Source organism: Ruditapes philippinarum, unplaced genomic scaffold (assembly GCF_026571515.1).
Source record: "Ruditapes philippinarum isolate M1 unplaced genomic scaffold, ASM2657151v2 ctg382_1_1_1_1, whole genome shotgun sequence".
NCBI classification, from domain to species: Eukaryota; Metazoa; Mollusca; class Bivalvia; order Venerida; family Veneridae; genus Ruditapes; species Ruditapes philippinarum.
Genome location: NW_026864643.1, coordinates 10822 through 31839, shown reverse-complemented (window position 1 = coordinate 31839; position 21018 = coordinate 10822). Strand labels below are relative to the sequence as shown.

The 21018-nt window shown below is 34.1% G+C and overlaps 1 protein-coding gene across 2 annotated transcripts; it reads right to left on the bottom strand.

The window, feature by feature from the left end:
* Positions 1 to 573: 573 nt before the first annotated feature.
* On the bottom strand, positions 574 to 13676 carry LOC132726370 (tRNA wybutosine-synthesizing protein 5-like). 2 transcript variants are annotated; one of them, XM_060711690.1, is made up of 7 exons: positions 9529 to 9679; positions 8595 to 8749; positions 7407 to 7476; positions 5817 to 5999; positions 4915 to 5002; positions 4149 to 4265; positions 574 to 2073 (listed from the first exon to the last, which is right to left on the bottom strand). In XM_060711690.1, exons 1-7 carry the CDS (start codon positions 9610 to 9612, stop codon positions 1817 to 1819), a joined length of 954 nt encoding a protein of 317 aa, XP_060567673.1. In that variant the 5' UTR covers positions 9613 to 9679; the 3' UTR covers positions 574 to 1816. The 2 variants fall into 2 exon arrangements, with proteins under 2 accessions (XP_060567673.1, XP_060567674.1); XM_060711691.1 differs by lacking the exon at positions 9529 to 9679 and adding an exon at positions 13537 to 13676 and having other exon boundaries at positions 577 to 2073.
* Positions 13677 to 21018: the final 7342 nt, after the last annotated feature.

Genomic DNA, 21018 nt, shown 5'->3' with positions numbered 1-21018 from the left:
TAGTAACAGGTGCTCTAGTGATTTAAAGATCCTGTATGTTATAATTGAGATTGTATACCACACTTAAGTGAAATTTTATACATGTATATAATTATGCTTCTAAAACAATTTTCAAACATCAAAGAATATGTAAAATATGTACTGCAAATATTTGTCCACATTATATGTAATCATTTAAATATATGCATTCATTTCTTATTGAAATATTTGCCTTTTATTTGGTTTTTATAGTAAATAAAATTCTAATTACCTCCCTTTATTTATTTTTATGAAATGTTAAATTCTTTAATATCTTTATAAATAATGCTTTTTGGAACTTACAATATTGATAAATCTTAATTTGAGCATCATGTTTATGATATAAAACCATAAAAAATGGTGTTACATGATCTTTAAACCTTAAAAACTGACTACACACTGCACTGGGACATGTGCAGACCAAAATTAGCTGGTACATCCTTGTGATCTGATTATGGCCTGTACTGTTTGCTGTTCAGTCTGTTCCAATGTTGAATTTATCCCCTAAAGTGATTAATGGTTTTGTCCAGATTGAAAAATGGACAAGTCTATTTTAAGATATCTAACATGGTAAGGACTGTGTTATAGTTCTCCACATATTGCAAGTTATCATAAATAAAGGTTACTGACACCCAGGGATATTTTTTGTATTTTGATTGGGTTTTACGTCACACCGACACAGTATAGGTCATATGGCGACATTCCAGCTTTACTGGTGGAGGAAGACCTTCAGTACATCATTTCAGACACAAACAGGCACCTGAGAAGAACCACCAACGTTCCGCAAGCCAAAATGAGATCTTAATGACATAAGGAGGCACTGTAAGTATAAGTAGTAAAAAATTCTCTGTCCAAATAAAAGAGCTATTCATACTATAATTCTGTTTATTCAATAATTTATCACAGGAATAGAGCAAAATTTAGTCAATTATTCCTATACTCATAATTACATACCCATGCTGCTTTTGCGACTCCATAAAAATGGTATTGCATGGCCATGCATAAATTTAATGTAACATCATTTGCACTACACAAACGTGCAAAAATGCTGAGCCTTATTAAATAATAGCCTTACACTACAGGTGCTTCAATGAAAAAAATGATCCTTTTTCACTTTAAACAGTTTTTATTTTGGGAACTGGTATGTGACAACTAGAATATTAAATTAGTGTACATTCATTACTGAAATCATTCAACTTGTTGAATGAAATAATATTAAGCTCACAAGATGCTCACATAATATAATTTTATACACACCGTCCAATAAATTCAGTTTTGAACCTACACTCATTTAATATCCTTTACATAATCTATAAGCAAACTGAACACAAATCTACATCCTTCTCATTTCTCTCTACTATTTGCATAATTATTTTCTTATTTAAAAATAGGTTATCAGAAAATGGATGTCATCCTTTTAAAAAAAACAAATGAAACACAACTGTTTAACATTACATGACTGTAGTGCCTGATCACTCAATAAAAAAAAAAAATTAACAATTTTTAGAAAATAACTGAAGTACAATAATATATTGCTAGCTGTGCTTTCTTTGAAGTCCCTTAAAAAATGTGTTTAAGAAAGACCCAAAACTTTGCCTCGGACCCTAATGAAGAAAACACTTTTCTCCCACCTAAGACATTGAAGAATGTTGTGTCCATATTTCATATATATAATAAGGTTAACTAACAAGCCCCTTATCATATTCTTTACGTCAGGAAGATCAGTCCTGGGCGTTTTTTTTAATTGAGCCTCACCATAGTTTGTTTTATAATCTCTAAGCAAAAACTTTTAAACAAATCAGGTTGGAAAATTGTTCACTGCTTTTTTCTCTATTCTGTCTATAAGTCGCCGAGCGTAAAATTCTCGATAAGGTTCTGGTAACTCTTCAAGCGTTTTCACAGCCCTGTCCACAATCTGGAATGCTCGGCTAGCTGGCAGAGGGTCTTTGTTTCCATATGTATCTTTATTATCGTATACACCGTCATCTAAATGTTTCCAGAAGACATTAACTGCCACTCCAAATTCTAGTGATATCACATTGTGGAACCATAAAGCTGAAATATACAAAATTATAGGGTAACAGTTGAATTACTCCTTAATATCTCCTTAAAAATATTAAACCAAATATATGTTCATATTGTGCAGTAACAAATTAAATCCTTATAGAATAGATGTTATCCCTAACTCGGCAAATGTGGGTTTTTAAGCTAATCCCAAGGTACAAAGAAACTTTTACAATTAAAGCTTCATAGTGCTCTACTCGTAAAAATAAATTAGTCAACCTGTTGCACTTATTTTGAAACTGCAACTGTTTGTTTGTACCTTAAGATTTAGCTGGGAAAAGCCCCAAAATGTTCTATATTCTGGAGTAAGTCTATTTGATAGGAGTTAACCTGTTACTGCACTAAGGTGACAAATTATTTGCTATGTACATTTGTATCTAAGGACTATTATATGACTACCTTCATCATCATTTAACAAAGACAAACAATGGATACAGTGTTGAATCAACAATTCTGGCAGTCATTTTGCATGTTAACCTTGGCCAACATATTCAGGTAGTGTAATATAGTATATATTAGATCACCATGTGACAGCCAAACATCCAATGAGAAAAAAGCATATTGTAGTCAGCGTAATATAATCTATTCTTAACCACAACATTTGAATCTTTTTCAACCTAAACCCTATCAAAAGATTGTGGTGCAAGGAATCTAAGGGATCTGGGTGAAACCATATTAAGTACCGTATAAGTACTTTTTTCTGCGGGAACTTTATTTCTGCTATTTCTGCGGTTCGTTACGACACCGCAGATTTAAAAACCGCAGAAAATTAAGCCTTTCTCGGCTTTGTTTATGTATACATGTGTCGGAATTTCAGCAACCGGTAATGTCTAACTACATTACCTAACCATTATCATGTATCGTTATCGGCTTTTAACGGTATAAGTAGATTTTTCTCTCTGTCATGAATAAAAGATTATAAAAAAAAACGTTAATTTGCTTGTTATTTTTGTTAAAATAAATATCATGTTGGTATGATTTTCGCTCACTCTAAGCTTGAATTATTTGATATAATAAAATGACTAAAGTATATGGAGGTTGAAGGTGCTAAACGAGTCGAAATCTCAGGCTTTGGAGACAAACGACAATTCACTACCGTATTTGCTGGTACACTGCAAGGTAAATCTAAATAAATATTAAAATTGTGTGAGAAAAAATGTGTTCATGTGCAGTGTATATCGTTGTTAATACCGCTGTTTTTCAGTTTAAAATATATTTAACAACACCATTATCAAAAACGTGATAAAATGACCATTGTTTAATATTATCATTAAAACCTGCAATAAACATGCTTTTATGTACAACTATGTTATGTGCGAATTTGCCATTGTGTATTTTTCACACTTACCTGTAAATGTCCACTTAAGTGAAATGATTGAAATTCTTTTATTCAAATTGTGTTGATTTTTTTTCTTACAGGCGAATTTCTTCCGCCGCAAATAATCTTCACTTGTAAAACAACACGTTGTTTACCAAGCTATAAGTTCAAGTATTCATGTTGAAAGAGACTAACATTTGCAAGTTTTTCCATAGATTCTTTTCAATGTATATACAGTCATGCATGATTTATTTGTTGTGAAAGGAATATAATGAATATATATATAATGAATATAAGGACTATAATGAACCTATGAGATAGTTAAATACATGAATGCTTCAAATTTATACACATAAAGTATTAAAATTGTTGTCATTGCATTTTGTTGTTCTTATTTTCTTAATCATTACGTAATACCGGTATATTGATGATTACAACGAAACACATTATCAGTTGTCTGCATTTTTACCGAAAGTAATGACATATCAACAAATCTTGAAATGCCGTTTATTGGTTAATTGTATACAAATATCATGATTTAAACGCAGAAATAAAACACTTGAATGGGAGAATGATGGCACCGCAGAAATAAGAAACGCAGAAATTTAAGACCCCTAATTTTAATGAAAATCGCAGAATTTTAAGACCGCAGAAATAAGTACTTATACGGTAAATGTGACAAAATGTCTCGCAAACTGCCAACTATATCCGCTAAAAAAAAAGAAACAAAGATAATAAAAATCCATACCTGGTATAAAAAGAACATCCCCAGGTTCAAGGTGAACTTCAAACCTTTCTGCCTTGTTAAACAATGGATATTTTACTTCATCTACATTGTCTATGTCCAACACCTCAGACTTGTCACCTATAGAAATCATAATTAATTTAATTAACCTAACATTTTTTCACATACATTGTATTTCAGAATTATTTCGAAGTTGCTTAATCACACGTTGTATGAAGCATACTACCTGTGAATTGTTCTTTCCCTTAGAAACTGCATCATATATATTTGAGCCGCTCCATGACAAAACCAACATAATGCGTTGGCGACCAGCATGGATCCAGACCAGCCTGCCCATCCGCGCAGTCTGATCAGGATCAATGTTGTTCGCTTACAAACCCTATTACAAGTAGAGAAACTGATAGCGAATAGCATGGATCCTGATCAGACTGCGGGGATGCGCAAGCTGGTCTGGATCCATGCTGGCCGCAAACGCATTACATTGATTTTGTCATGGCGCGGCTCATTTGTACTTTTCAAGAAGTGGTGGTAAAAACATAATCAACATTAAAACTGCTGAAATTGCGTTGTTGTTTTCTTAGTTCTGACTTAAGTAAAACCGCCTCTGTAAAGGACATAATTATGGTGACTTTCAGCATTTTTTGTGCAGGAAGACCTCCTGTGCACATCTACCTATACCAAAGTGACAATATGGGAGCAAGTCATCAAAATGTAGTCCCAATGTTAATAGTGTATGAATTCAAACACACAAAAAAAAGTAGTTCCTCACCATTCATGTACAGGAAGTTGACTGACCTAGGACTGAAGAGGACCACACGTTTTCTACCTTGAATTTGTATCAGAAAATTGTCCATTACCTGCAATATATAAAATCATATCTCAACTTGGTTTTCTTAACTTGTTAATTACAGATATAAAGATTATAGAAAATGACAGAAATTCTTTTTCTGTGACAATTATTTTTGTAAACAGTCACTTATTAAAATCATGAAGGGTAATTAATGAAATATTATTTATTGCATTTCATTTCTTTTTTCTTATAATCATGAATCAATCTCCCCAAAATCGTTTAACATGAATAAATATGTAAGTTCTGAATAGGAATATTTTACTTTATTCAACAACACTTTCATTTTCAATATGATGATGATGATGATGAAAATTCATGAATGTGCAAATAAGGACAAAATACACTTTTATATTTCAGGAAACTGGTGACCTTTTACCACACTATCAAAGGCATAAACTTCAAAAGTAAACATGAAAATTAATGGATGCTGGTAATTTCACAGGGATAACTTCCACCATGCCTATTTAGCTACAATTTAAAAAAAAAAGTCATAGGGACAAATTCAAACACATAGCCACAGGGGCAACTCCAACCACACAACTAAGCTATAGCTTCAACTACACAAACTAAGCTACAGCTTCAAACACAAACTAAGCTACAGCTTCAACAACAAAAACTAAGCTACAGTTTCAACGACACAAACTAAGCTACAGCTTCAACCACACAAACTAAGCTACAGCTTCAACCACACAAACTAAGCTACAGCTTCAAACAAACAAATTAAGCTACAGCTTCAACCACACAAACTAAGCTACAGCTTCAACCACACAACATCAAGGAAGTAATAAACTGCATTTTAATCAAGGAATGGAAAAACTTACGTCATAGTGTGTCCACAATTGTAAACCAGGGGAGGCTATTCTGAATACACTGGAGAAAAATTTCTCCTTTGGATAGAATTCCGGAAACTTTATATCTTCTGCAAGAGTTGGAAATTGAACTCTCACATCGGCAATATCTTTTCTTGGGTCGTCTCCAAGTGCACGTAAGTAATATTTTTCCGTCTGCAAGGAAACGAAAACACAAATAATACTGTATCAAAATATATATTTTTTTTCTAAAGGCATCATTCTATACTTATAAAATAAATCATTCGCTTGCATGTTTTAAAGTACTGTAGAGGTAAGGGAAGCATGTTTAACACATTACCCTTGACCCCAGGTCTGTAAACAATAATGAAATTTCCTTAATACTTTGAACTTGATCTTGAAAATCAAGGTAATAAATGGGTTATGGTCGAAATGGAACACACTTCAAATGGTTTTAACAATTATGAAGGATCTAGCTTACAGACAGGTGTCTGCAATGAAATATACATGTGTTGACAGACATACAGTAAACTCTGGTTATAGTAAGCTCACTGGGACATTCAAAATTCGATCCTTATATCCCGAGATACTTGTAAGCATATAGCTAATTATTTCCTTCCTGTACAAACAAACATTATCAGGGATCAAGGTCAAACAGAAGCACATGTCCAGAGGTTTGTTTCTACCAAAGGCCAAAATACGAGGGCTGTTAGAAAAGTATATTTACAAAAATATCTAGATAAAATATTCAACACTGTTTCTTTTGAGAATTATCCTTATGATCCTGTTAAAAAAAAAAAGTCACCATTTGCATTAATACAAATTCTACAGTATCTATGGTAACGAAGGGTTTAATTGAGCAGGACAACTTACTTCTGGATGGGATACAGCGTGAGGAAAAATCAGTCCCACGCATCTTAAAAATCACACCTTGACAAAAACAATATAATTCAATTCTGTTGACCCAATAACCAGCTACATGTACCTTACAAGAGGAGCTAAGGGACGTATGTGGCAGTGTGGTCAAGGTCTTTGACTTCATACCACTTGCCCCTCACTGCTGGGGGTTTGAATCCCAACAGGGACTATAAATTCTCTCAAGTGTGTAAGCTATCCAGCTAGCTTACAGAATGTCATTGGTTCTACTCAGGTGCCAGCTCGTGACAGAAATAATGCACGAATGGTCACTTGAGATCTTCCTCCAGCACTAAAGCTGGAAAATTGCAATATGACCTACACTGTGTCTGCTTTAAGCCTTCTGTGTCTAAAAGTAATGTAGGAAAGACACACAAGATTTCCTTCTTCACCAGAAAGGTTAGAAAGTCAGCATACCATGTCAACAGCACTGGCATGACTTAAAACCCAACCAATCAAATTTTATAATCACACTGATCCAATAGTATTAACTATTATTCCCCAAATCCAAAACATTTTCATGGCTATAGATTCTATTGTATACAATGTCCTAACTATATCCTGTGATAATTTTGTGCATTTTTAAAAAAATCGATGTTTTTTTTTTTTCCAACTTATTCTGTGAAAAACTAGCTTTAATGTGTAATATTTATGTATCTTTAAAATTTCATAAATCACTTTTTTTACCTCCTCTATGAAGAACTCTTCTTGTTTTGCCTTTGAAGCCCTTTTAACGAGCTCACTGAAAGGTAATGACCTGCAAGAACAATTTCATAAAAACTGATTGTGTTAATCATGCACAAGTGACATCAAAGAATATCATGAAAGTTTCTGAAAAATTATTTTTGTCACATGACATTGCTTGTTTTCAAGGTAACATAATCAAGACCTATTTTACTTATATAACAAATGTTCAAAGCGAAACAACATGTCAATAATCTTAATGCTATTAAAATATCTGATGTATTTTTAGAAATGGTTAGGTACACTATTTTAACTATTTTTTGGCTTTATCTTATCTGGAAATAAAAACGAGTCTTATAATTGCATTGTAATTCCATATAAAGCCTAAACTCCGCCTGATAATGTAATATAAAGTAAGCCCATATCTTTCTGATGTATCATTAGAAATGTTGTGATTCACATATTTTAACTTTTTTATCTTTATCTTCTCTTGAAATAAAAATGAGTTTTCTTACATAAAAACTAACATGAAACTTAACCTGGTAATGTTATATACAATTATATGCAATAAGCCTATAGCTTTCAATGTTTTGTTTGATTTATGTTCATGTCTGATGAAATGTCAAATGTTTCTTTCAGTCACAATAACTGCAATTTGCAGGACATATGGCGACATTCTAGGTTTACCTCTGTCGGGAAACCTCAGGTGCCCCTACATTCATTATTTCAGACAACCTCGGGCATCTAAGTGGAAACCACTGACCTTCCATGAACTAGCTGAAAAGATTCCTCACATGAATGTGATGGGATTCTCACCCACAGCAGCAAGTGGTTTTAAGTCAGAGACGTTAAACATTTGAGCCGCGTCACGACAAAACCAACATAATGGGTTTGCGACCAGCATGGATCCAGACCAGCCTGCGCATCTGTGCAGTCTGATCAGGATCCATGCTGTTCGCTTACCAGCCCTATTACAAGTAGAGAAACTGATAGAGAACAGCATGGATCCTGATCAGACTGCGCGGATGTGCAGGCTAGTCTGGATCTATGCTGGTCTCAAACGCACTATGTTGGTTTTGTCATGACGCGGCTCATATCTATGATCCATTTAAGATTCATCAGCCTGTGATGGTAAAATTTCATGTTTTGTTTATATACTAGTAAATGTATAAAATCATTACATATTCTGACCTATACATGAAGTTTTTGTTGATAAAATCCATCTGGGCAGTCTTGGACACGTGTATTTTTACTTCTCTATCTCCGCCTTTCTCTGCCAGATATTCCGGAGTCCATTTCTCCCCACATGGTCCTATATCAAGTCCTCTTAACACAGCAGGTTCTCTCTATTATGAAAATATATATGTGAAATATTAGATAAATAGGGGGATATTGTATGAATGGGGTATTCTGATGTGTTGTATGGCTGGAGCTGATTGTGAAAAGTTGTATTTCAACTTTGGCCGGCAATGCATGATTAAATTACATTAATAATGTAAAGAATAATGAATGAGTAAAGTTTCAATAGAAAATTTATTGACCAGTTGAATAACATGAATTTGTAACAGTAAAGTCTGCCGCCTAAGCAAAGTTTTTAACATGAGGCACAAAATTGTGCTATTTCAAAAGATTGAGGTACAGATCAGGACTTTCAGTGCAAAAGACCATGCTAAGCTTTGACCCAAGTGTGACCTTGACCTTAAAGTAGGGACCCCGTGTGCTGCGCATGACACATCATCCCATTATTGTGAACATTTGTGCAAAGTAATTTCAAAATCCCTTGAACAAGTAATTTCAAAATCCCTTGAATGATAAAAATGTTATAGACCAGACAGACCATGTTAAGCTTTGACCTTCAAGTGTGACCTTGACCATGAAGGTAGGGGTCTGGGTGTTGCTCATGACACATCTTTCCATTAATGAGAACATTACTGCAAAGAAATTTCAAAATCCTACTATGTTAAGCTTTGACCTTACTCCAAGTGTGACCTTGACCTTGTAGTTAGGGGTAGGGTGTTGGGTATAATAAGAGAGACAAGTCATCCCATTATTTTGAACATTTGTGCCAAGTAATTTCAAAATCCTCTGAACAATGAAAAAGTTATGGACCGAACAAAAAATATACCCTTTTGCAGACCATGTTAAGCTTTTGACATCCAAGTGTAACCTTGACCTTGGAGGTAGGCATCTGGCTGTTGCGCCACGACATGTCTTCTCAATATTCTGAATTTTCAAAATACTTGATGGATGAGGAAGATATGAGAAAGTGCAAGAACATTATAAACATTGCTCATGTTATGATACTTGTGTACCTATCACAAATTAAAGAAAGGATATAAGAAGGTTATCTTGAACAAACAATCATACTGCACATTTCACTGATTTATCAATTCATCAGAATTCTTATCAAACCTACAAATATTTTTATTTATGTTGTACACTTAAAAACTGGAAACAAAGTCTGAAATAAAAGACATAGAAAGAAAGGGGGAAAATTTACAAATCTGTGAAAGTACTTACTATTAAATAAGAAAAAGTCTTAACTGTTTTGGAAAATTAAGTACATTGTTTTTGGTGATATATGACAAAAACAAATGAAGAAAAACTAAGGTAAGCAATAATTGATTCAAAATCAAGGTGAAAAATAATACAATAATTCAAACTTAAGTTTATTGTATAATGAGGCCACCAGCTTATACACATACAGTGTAGTACTAATTATAAAAACAATTCATTTCTTTACATGTAAAATATTTTTAAAATATGCAACAATCATGGCATTTAGTCTGTTACTGATAAGATAACTTTCTAATGATTTCAAATTAGTAAACTATGTTATAAATAAAAGATGTCTGCATGAATTGTATCACTTCCTGATCCTCTCCCCTCCCCCACCCAGGCAATACCGTCTCACCCCAGCAACACTGTCCTACCCTGGTAACATTTTCCCTCCCCGGAAACTCTGTCCCTCCCAGCAACACCATCCCTCCCTAGCAACACTGTCCCTCCTGGCAACACTGTCCCTTCCCAGCAACTCTGTCCCTCCCTGGCAACACCATCCCTCCCCGGCAACACTGTCCCTCCCCAGCAACACCGTCCCTTCCAGTCAAATCTGTCCCTTCCCAGCAACACTGTACCTCCCTGGCAACACTGTCCCTCCCTGGCAACACTGTCCCTCCCGGCAACACTATCTCTCCCCAGCAACACCTTCCCTCCCCGGCAACACTGTCCCACCCTAGCACCAGTGTCCCACCCTAGCATTTTACACTGTCCCACCCCGGCAACACAGACACTCCCCAGATACTTTGCTTGTGGGGGTATAATAATTATATGAAAATCTTTTTTTTTTTAAATTCAGATATACATGTACCAATGTCCATCAGATGAAATTCAACAATTATGGGTGCAAATATACAACCAACTGTTAACTTTGAACAAACAACTGGAAACACAAACAGCCAACCTCAGACAGAAATACCTGGGACCTCAAAGTGTCAACCAAAGAAAGAAATACCAGGGACCTCAAAGATCCAAGCTAAGAAAGAAATACCTGGGACGTCAAAGAGCCAACCTCAGACAGAAATACCAGGTCCCTCAAAGATCCAAGCTAAGAATGAAATACCTGGGACGTCAAAGTGCCAACCTCAGACAGAAATACCAGGTCCCTCAAAGATCCAAGCTGAAAGAGAAATACAAGAAAATCATGAACTGCAGAAGTCACTTGTTGTGGCAGCCATAGATTTTGGGACGGTCCATTCAGGATTTGCATACTCTTTTAGGGGTTACGAGGAAAACATAAAGTCAGCACAACATGGAGGAATGCTACAGCAAGACAGAGTGCCCACTGTATTGCTTTTATACCCAGACAAATCATTCCATTCATTTGGATACGAAGCACAGACTAAATTCTCTGAGCTTTCTGAACGTGACAGATCCCAATTTTACTACTTTGAGAATTTTAAAATGAAAATTTATGAGGCACGTAGAATTAAAAGAAAAATGGAAATAAAAGATATCTGTGGAAAACCATTTAAGGCAATGAAAGTTTTTGCCATCGCAATAGCACATTTAAAAGAGGAAGCATTAAAAATCATTTATGAATCAAAGTTCGGATTGCAGGACACGGATATTCAATGGATGATCACTATTCCTGCGTTATCATCTGATTCTGCGCGTCAATTTATGCGAGAGGCTTCAACTGAAGCAGGAATTGTTCAATCACGTCTCCGACTTGTTCTTGAACCAGAGGCTGCGGCTGTATACAGTACACCCCGAATAATGCCTGAGGAAATACCGTATGGGTTTCAATATATACTTGCAGATCTTGGTGGAGGTACATCAGACATATGTGTTCAGGAAACAATAGCGGGTGGGAAAATTCAAGAAATCTACCGTACAACTGGAGAGTTTGTCGGTGGTATTGATGTAGATAAATGTTTTATTAACATGATGAAAGATTTAATGGGAGAAGAAATATGGACAGAATTTTCTTCAAACTATTCGTCAGCCTATGTAAGCCTTCTAAATGAATTCAGAACAAAAAAGAAAGAGTTTAAACCAGACACAGATTCATTGAAGCTGAAAATGGAAAATGCACTGGTGCATGTCTTAAGAGATAAAATGAATAAAGGCTTAGAGGATATAATAAAAGAGTCAAAATATACTGGAAAACTGGAATATCATTCCATTGAAGCTAGACTTAAAATCAACAAACAGATGCTGGAGGAACTATTTATAACATCAGTTGACAGAATCATTGTCAAGTTGATTGAAATACTGGAGCATTGTGGGGATAGTGAAATTGAAACAATAATCTTAGTTGGTGGCTACAGTGAATCACAATATCTAAGGGAGAAAATTCAGTCAGTGTTCAGTCACATGAGAGTTATCCTTTTAGATGATGCTAGACTGGCTGTATTAAATGGGGCAGTGATGATGGGCTGGAAACCTAAAAACATCATACAACATAGGTCAAGATTCACCTATGGATTTGCCATGAAGCAGCCATTCATAGAGAATGGAGATCCAGAATATCTTAAGGTTATTATTGATGGAGACATTTTTTGTGACAAGGTATTCAACAAGGTGATACAAAAAGGCGAGATGCTAGAGTATGGACAAACATTCACATACACAGTGAGCTGCGCAGCCTTCGAACAAGAAATGAAAGATGATGTTATATATATTGGACTATGGAGATCTACTCTAGAAGATCCTCAATATTGTATAGAAGAGGAAGGGTGCTGCCTGGTTGGAGAGATAGCAGTAATACCTCCACCAGAAGGATGGCCAGATTACTGGGAAGCGGTTTTACATCTTATCGTAGGGGAGACCGAGTTCACTGTGAAATATTTTGACCTTGAAACAGGAAATGAGCTAGAAGCCAAAATGGACTTTCTGTAATATAACCATAAAAGAAAAGGAAAAAGATGGAAAAATTTTTACTCACTAGTTTTAATGTGTTGATATATTTTTCTGGTCCTTTGGACTCACTGATTTAAGTACATTAATGTGTTGAAGAGAAAATAATTCTTAAGTCTGAGTTCTAGGGCATGAGAGATAATCATGTATGTTACACTAAAGCTAAAAAGACTTCAGCAAACAGGTTTTATAGTACTGCTAGCCCTGTTGATCCATTACTTTACTGTCGCACAACGTCAAAATAAAAGCAACATATAAAGTTATGGAAGCCAGAACTAGCCATAGCCATATAAAGACTTTATATTAGTATATAGCTTAATGAGCCTTATCGCTGTGGTTCATTCATATAAGTTGACATTTTACCATTCAGATTATGTTCTATTTGTGCCATCTTCACTCTACCTTGCATATATGACTTTGAGTAGATGTTGTCTTGGGCATTGAATAGTTGTTATCTTACTGCCCCTTGTCAAACCTCTAGCATAAATGAACCATTACCTTCACACAGTTTTTTTCTTATGGCAAATGTATGCGAAAGCAATTATAAAAAATGTATCTCAAAAGTATGCTGAGCTAATCTGGGCCGAGTTGGTATGAGGCCGAGTTGACCATCCGAATATGGCTTTAGACGAATTCTAGTAAAGATTTGCGTTATTTCAAAAACCCTATTATCGACATTTAAATTAAAAATCATTTTTACTGATCAACATACCTTAGTATATAATTCATTAAATGTTTCTTGACTGACATTTTGATGTATGTCAACAGTTCTTGGGCTTGTTTTCATTTTTGTCAATTACCGTCCGACAGGTGCGATAGGAACGGATAGTTCCTATCGATTTATAACAAAGGAAAATAAAATTGAATGTCCTTTTAAAAAATAAGGTCAATGAAAAATAAAACAAACATTTTGGAAAATTCATACGCTAAGACCTTCTAAAATATTTAGATAAATGTATAAATCTAGGCTTTCTGTAAAAGCCTTGACTTTGGCGAATCTATTCTTTACTATCTATTCATTATTCGGATTTCCTCTGTGTTTTTCCGCAGAATGCAAAAGAGGAAATTAGACAAAATTATATCGTGTTTACTGAAAGTATTCTTGAAAATTAATTAATGTAAGTAAACATAGTGTGATATTTAAATAAAATATTTTGACTACTGTATATTTTCTCTTGAACATCCGAATGGTTTCTGTATTTTTCTCGCCTTGCTAGAACTTATTTTCATTATCTGATAAATTTATACAGTTATTATTATTATCTGTTATCTTTTTAACACAGCAGCATAGAGCTATATTTATCATGGCTTTTTTTCACAGGTTGGGAAAGCAGACCTGCCCTTAATTTTGGGGAAAAATTAAACGGTATAAGGGGGAAGAAAAAACTTGATATAAATTCAATTTTTGGGGAAAACTGCATGATTTTAAAGAATTTATCTTTAGAAAAGTAGCCCTATAACGGCCCCTGCTACAGAAGGAAAAAAGCCCTGTTTATTCTGTTTAAGTATCTCTTTTTAGGCATAGTTTTGCTTCTTGATAAAATATGCAATGTGTTTAGTTCTGGCTTCCAAACTTTATTAGCCGCTTTTTTACATTTTCGTTTTTCATCTGATGCGGCATTATAGTTTTGGATTAGGCTTGTAATGAAAGTTACCTTACCTGTTACAAGAATAACATACGTGATTTAACCTTATTTTTTATTTGCAAATACCTTTGTCCCAATTAATTCTTGTGCATTTCTCGATAAAACAATTATTTTAATGTTGTTCCATACCATTTTAAGCAACAAAATATTAATATCATCATTAAAATTGCCTATTTAACTGTGAAACATCAATAAAGCCAACAACAGTTGGTTTGTTGGTTTTTACATAGACTTTAATTTCACTATTGGTTGATGGGTTTTACCTTATTGTCATGATTGTAGGTTTAACTTATACTGTAGCTTTGTTGGTTTTAATAAACTTCACAATATAAACCCATCTCTTGATGTGTCACCATCTGTATCAAATCAAACAGTTCTTCTTCGATTCAGAAATGGACACACAAAAATTACCCTCTTTTATCTCCTCACGAATGACAATGCCCCTTCCTTTGTACCTTGTAATGAAAATTTTACTGTCAAGCATTTTCTTCTTGAATGTCATGATTTTTCACAGGCCCATAATAGATTTTATTGTGTAAATTCACTCAAAGAACTCTTTAATACAATTCCATCAAAAAACATCATTGATTATTTGAAAGAGATAAACTTGTATTCTAGGATCTAATTGGCTCATTTTTATTGTCATTTACAAAGTTTTACATAACATTTTAAGCCTATTATAGCATTCGGCACGATATGGCCAGTTATGTGTTGATGTGCCGTAAAAATCCAAACAAACAAACAAATTGTTGGTTTTAATTATTCCCCTACCGGTTTTTACCGGAGGGGACTTTAGGTTTACTGTCCGTTTGTCAGTCCGTCTGTCCACAAAAATGTATCCCGGAATAACTTAAAAAGTACTGAAAATATTTTTATGAAACTTGATATATGGGTAGATGGAAGTCTGGAGATTATGCACATTTTTTTTCTTTACTTCCTATGTTGATCATTCTGGTTGCTATGGCAACAAATACACTGAATTTCAAGATTACTAATTCTGATTTTTATGCTTTTTCACTATAACTTCTTTATTTCTTAAGGTATTTACTTTAAATATTAGTTTCTGGTCATCAACCACATCATATGTGACAAGGTTTACAACTCTAGCACAAAAATTATCAGAATTACTCCCTTGAATTTAATTTAAAAAAATTGTTTTTTTTTTTAATAACTTCTTTATTTCTTAATGTATCTGCTTCAAACTTCATATGTATGTTTCTTATTATCACTCAACATATGTGAGAGGGTTCAATACTTTAGCAAGACTATTTTCAGAGTTATGCCCCCTTGAACTTTTTCGAGAAATTGGTTATTTTTTACTCCCAACTTCTTCATTCCTTTTAGGATTTACTTCAAACTCCCACATCACAATAATATGACAAGATTTCTCTAACAAATTTACCTAAAATAGAGAAAAGTTGAAACATTTGTTATACTTATTCATCTTGAGAAAATTGGACCTTCTGATTATCTGTTGTATAAACATAATTTCCTTACTTGGCAGGGAAACTAACACATTACTGTGATGAAGACAAACTTAGAACTCAAAAGATTTAAGTTCATTGATGTCATTCATTCATTCAATGGCATAATTGAATGGCCAATGGCCCATCAGAATGTTACTGGGTTCTAACCGGTAGGGGACTTATGGATTGCTTGCAATACTATGATAATTGCTTGTTTACTGAAGGAAGATGGGTTTCACTTGACTGTTAGTCGATAGGTTTAAACTTAATGTACGTCTGTGGGTTTTAACTTACTGTATGTTTGTGGATTTTTACTTACTGTAGGTCTGTGGGTTAAGACTTACTGTACGTCTGTGGATTTTAACTAACTGTAGGTCTGTGGGTTTTAACTTACTGTAGGTCTGTAGGTTTAAACTTACCATAGGTCTGTGGATTTTAACTTACTGCAGGTCTGTGACTTTTAAATTACATAAGGTATGTGGGTTTTAACTTACTGCAGGTCTGTGAGTTTTAAATTACTGTAGGTCTGTGGGTTTTACCTACTGTGGGTTTTAACTTACTGTACATAGGTCTGTGGGTTTTAACTTACTGTAGGTCTGTTGGTATTAACTTACTGTAGGTCTGTGGGTTTAAACTTACTGTAGGTCTGTTGGTATTAACTTACTGTAGGTCTGTGGATTTTAACTTACTGTAGGTCTGTGGGTTTTAACTTACAACATGTAGGTCTGTTGGTTTAAACTTACTGTAGGTCTGTGGGTTTTAACTTACAACATGTAGGTCTGTGGGTTTTACTTACTTTAGGTCTGTGGGTTTTAACTTTCTGTAGGCCTGTGGCTTTTAACTTACTGTAGGTCTGTGTGTTTTTAAATACTGTAGGTCTGTGGGTTTTAACTTACTGTACATTGATTCTCCACTAAACATTCAAATTTGACTTTTGCAAATATATATCAAGACACCTTTTTAGCTGGTACAACTCATGTATAACATTGAACACATACTGGTTCTTCTAACATTTCACCAAAAAACTTGTAATTTTTCTTGAAATTAAGTTACCAAGAATTCGAGATTTATGCAAAAACAGATATGTTACAATTTTTCCAATTTCTTTCAGAGACTTGATAGAAATAATTAGCATGAATATACACAATTTAGAAATTTATTACAGTCAGAGGACTCAATACATCGGAATCTATTATACTGACAAATTCAAATAACGACAGTGAATTGATGGGAACCAAATTTTTGCAACGTTATTATAATCTTTTATTACGGAAAATTCGTATTCCGACTCCGACACAATAAAATTGGAAACCAAACTTGTTATTTTCTTTACAATCAGTACCCATTAAACTGACACTTGGTCAGTCAAGCGCGCGTATCATTGAGCTTTGAATTAAAGCGGCAAGGTGTTAAAACAGGTATTGTAGCTTGGTCAGTTTATTGTTACACCTTACTACAATACCAACCTGTTGTTGTCAGCTGAATGTTGTTACACTTGCCAGCTTGTGACTTTTTTATAAACAATACAAAATCAAACAAGGTCATTATTTTTCCTATATACTTTTTCTCTATATACTGGTACAATCTCGATCCTTGATTTTGACATACTCGATGATATGAGTAAGCCTACATGTACATGATGTATATGCTTATCTACATTTAACAAAATGATTATACCAGAAACAATGGTACCGCTTAAAGAAAACCAACTTAGTAATAATCAATCCATATATATGATTGTGCACCTCCAAGATTTTGTGCTAAGTCCTATTAGTCCATCCCTACCATAGACAGAACATCTTGGTTTGACCCTGACTGAAATTTAGAAACTATAAACGGGAATTCATTTAAAAGTACTTTAATATGTGCTGTTATGTATTGCCTAACCATATGTTATTTATTTAAACCAAAGTTTTGTTGAAACTAAAATATATCAGATATACACATATGTTTGCCAAATATATTAAAATATTCAGTATCACTGTGGTATACCGTACCCCAGATATTGCTTGATATTATGAGGACATTCATCCCATTTCGCGACTTCGGACGGGGACAAAGGTAAGTTCAGTAACGATATTTAGTCATTTTGAATTGGTTTGATATACATTTTATAGAAAAACAAATACTTCAATAATTTCTCTAGTTACTGAAAACCCAAAAATGTTGAGAAATAGATTTGAAATGTAGTTAGGAGGTAAAATTCGCCTTTTTACTCATAAATGAGCTCGGATCAGCCATCCGCATTAACACGCTGAAACTTTATTTCATCCATACTGTGATTTTTAATCAAGTGGGAAATTAAATCTCTGTATTTGTCTGTAGAAAAAGAACAGTAATAACACTGAAAATGCATTGTTGAATCTGAATTATCATAAACAGTACATTACCAGCAAAATAAAATGGCATCGATAAACAGACGTAAAAAAATAGACACAAATTTCTATTCTAATTTGCTCATTATCCCCCGCCGAAAATTTTCGGCAGAGGATATTGAAATAGTCTCCGTCTGTCCGTCCCTCCGTCCGACCTTCCGTCCGTCCGTCCTTCCGTCCGACATTTTTGTCCGGAGCATATCTCTAAAAGTATTTGAGTTATCAACTTGAAACTACATAGGTGGATAGACCTCATTGAGGAGGAGTGCAGTGCACAAGAATGATAACTCTACCTTGCATGATTTTTGAGTTATTGCCCTTTGTAATTTTTCAAAATTGATTTTTGTCCAGAGCATAACTCCAAAAGCCTATGAGATATTAACATGAAACTTCATAGGTGCATAGATCTCACTCAGGAGGTGTGCAGTGCACAAGAATGATAACTCTAACTTTCATAATTTTTGAGTTATTGCCCTTTGTTATTTTTCATACCTAATTTTTCACCTGAGTGGAGCATAACTCAAAAAGTGTTTGAGATATCAACATGAAATGTCATAGGTGGATAGATCTTATTGAGGAGGAATGTTGTTTGCAAGAATGATAACTCTTTCCTTTACAATTTTTGAGTTATTGCCCTTTGTTTTTTTCATGCTATTTTGTCCAGAGCTTATCTCAAAAAGTTAGTATTTGAGGTATCAACTTGAAACTTCAAAGGTGGATGGATCTCATTGAGGAGGAGTGCAGTGCTTAAGAATGATAACTCTACCCTGCATTATTTTTGAGTTATTGCCCTTTTGTTATTTTTCAAAATTAATTTTTGTCCAGAGCATAACTCAAAAAGCCTTTGAGATATCAAAATGAAACTTATAGGTGCATAGATCTCACTCAGGAGGTGTGCACTGCACAAGAAATGATAACTCTAACCTTTTATAATTTTTTTGAGTTATTTGCCCTTTGTTATTTTTTCATACTTAATTTTTCAATTCAATTTTTTCCTCAAGAAGTATTTGAGGTATCAACTTGAAACTTCATAGGTGGATAGATTTTACTGAGGAGGGGTGCAGCACACAAGAATGATAACCTACCCTGCATTATTTTTCAGTTATTGCCCTTTGTTATTTTCAGCCATCAGTATTCACATAGGTTTCAAATCTGTAATCACTATAGCCATCAGTTTTCATTACCAAAAGACCTCTTAAAATGGAATTATTCTGCTCTACTACATATACATTCTTCCAATGAGCAAACACATTCGGCGGGGGATGGCCATGTTGACATGGCTCTTGTTCTGTTTTTGCAATACACTGTACACTAAAGTTTGGACTATTTTGCAATACTCTGTACACTTAAAATCAATACTCGGTACACTTTCTTGTATCTTTTTTGGCCTGTATCTTTTTGAACTTTCACAATTTTTACCTGAAATTTAGACTAAGCATACTTGGATTATGAATAAAAAAAATGCTAGATTCAAATTATTTTTTTATCTTGGAAATATAATAATTTCTAAAGATTCTACAGTATTGCAGTCAGTATTTTCTAGTGAGCAGCCGATCATTTAGGGGTAGTTTAATCAATTTTATGAATACCTGTAATACTTTGATGTCTTTTAGAGCTACAAACATACCTCTAGATATATAAAACCCATTGAGATAAATGAAATAGCCATTTGTTTGAAAAATATCATTGCTGAACTTACCTTCGTCCCCCGTTTAAAGTCGCGAAATAGGATGAAAGTCCTCACAATATCAATCAATACCCGGGGTACGGTATACCGCAGTGAGTATTGTAAAGCATAAATTTGAATAATGTATAAATCCGATCCTACTTTTAAGTGTTGGTGATAGTAAATGTTTCTCAGTGGGGTATCATGGTAACATATCTGTTTCAGTTTAAAGTATAATCCAAATTTCCTCATTATTGCAAAGTCATTGTAGTTCTAGCATGGTCAAAATTTTTTTTGAATAATGAAATATGATAAAACTTGAGTTAAATAGTTAAAACTATTAATATGTTACAAGTTCATATTACTCTTACTCAGGTTTACCTGAAGTGTGGAAACGTATCTGTTCAATATATGAGGGACATGATTTCAGCTTGTAACATTTTTCCAAATTCACTGTAGAAAACAATAAAAATTGCTCACTTAGACATTTAAACTAAAACTTAGTACTTAAGAGGTTTTTCTTCAACACATGTTTCAGGTGAAATGATGTAAAACCAACAGTAATATGGGCACCAAGCCTTGGGACATTACATAATTGGTTATACAGCACCTTGGCATGATAATATTTTTGTATAAATCCAACAGACTATATAATTGATTTGAATGCTTTACATACATGACTATGTAATGAAGCAATAAAATGCCCAAAAAGTATTTTTTCAACTGCAGTGCAACAAAATATCCTTGAGGGACAGAATATTTTTTAATATGCATGTTTAGCGGAGAATCAATGTAAAGGTCTGTGGGTTTTTACTTACTGTAGGTCTGTGGGTTTTAACTAACTGTAGCTCTGTGGGTTTTAACTTCTATAGCTCTGTTGGTTTTAACTTACTGTAGGTCTGCATGTTTTAACTTACTTTAGGTATGTGGGTTTAAACTTCTATAGCTATGTGGGTTTTAACTTAGTCTGTAGGTCTGTGCTGTAGATCTGTGGGGACTTAAACTTGCTGTAGATGTGTGGGTTTTATTATGATGAAAGCA

Excerpts from the sequence above, each read along its gene's own strand:
- LOC132726370 (XM_060711690.1), bottom strand. The coding sequence starts at position 9,612 with ATGTCGTGGCGCAACAGCCAGATGCCTACCTCCAAGGTCAAGGTTACA. Across the intron at positions 4,266-4,914 it reads CAACTTCCTGTACATGAATG|GTGACAAGTCTGAGGTGTTG; the intron begins GTGAGGAACTAC and ends TGATTTCTATAG. Across the intron at positions 2,074-4,148 it reads GGATGTTCTTTTTATACCAG|CTTTATGGTTCCACAATGTG; the intron begins GTATGGATTTTT and ends TGTATATTTCAG.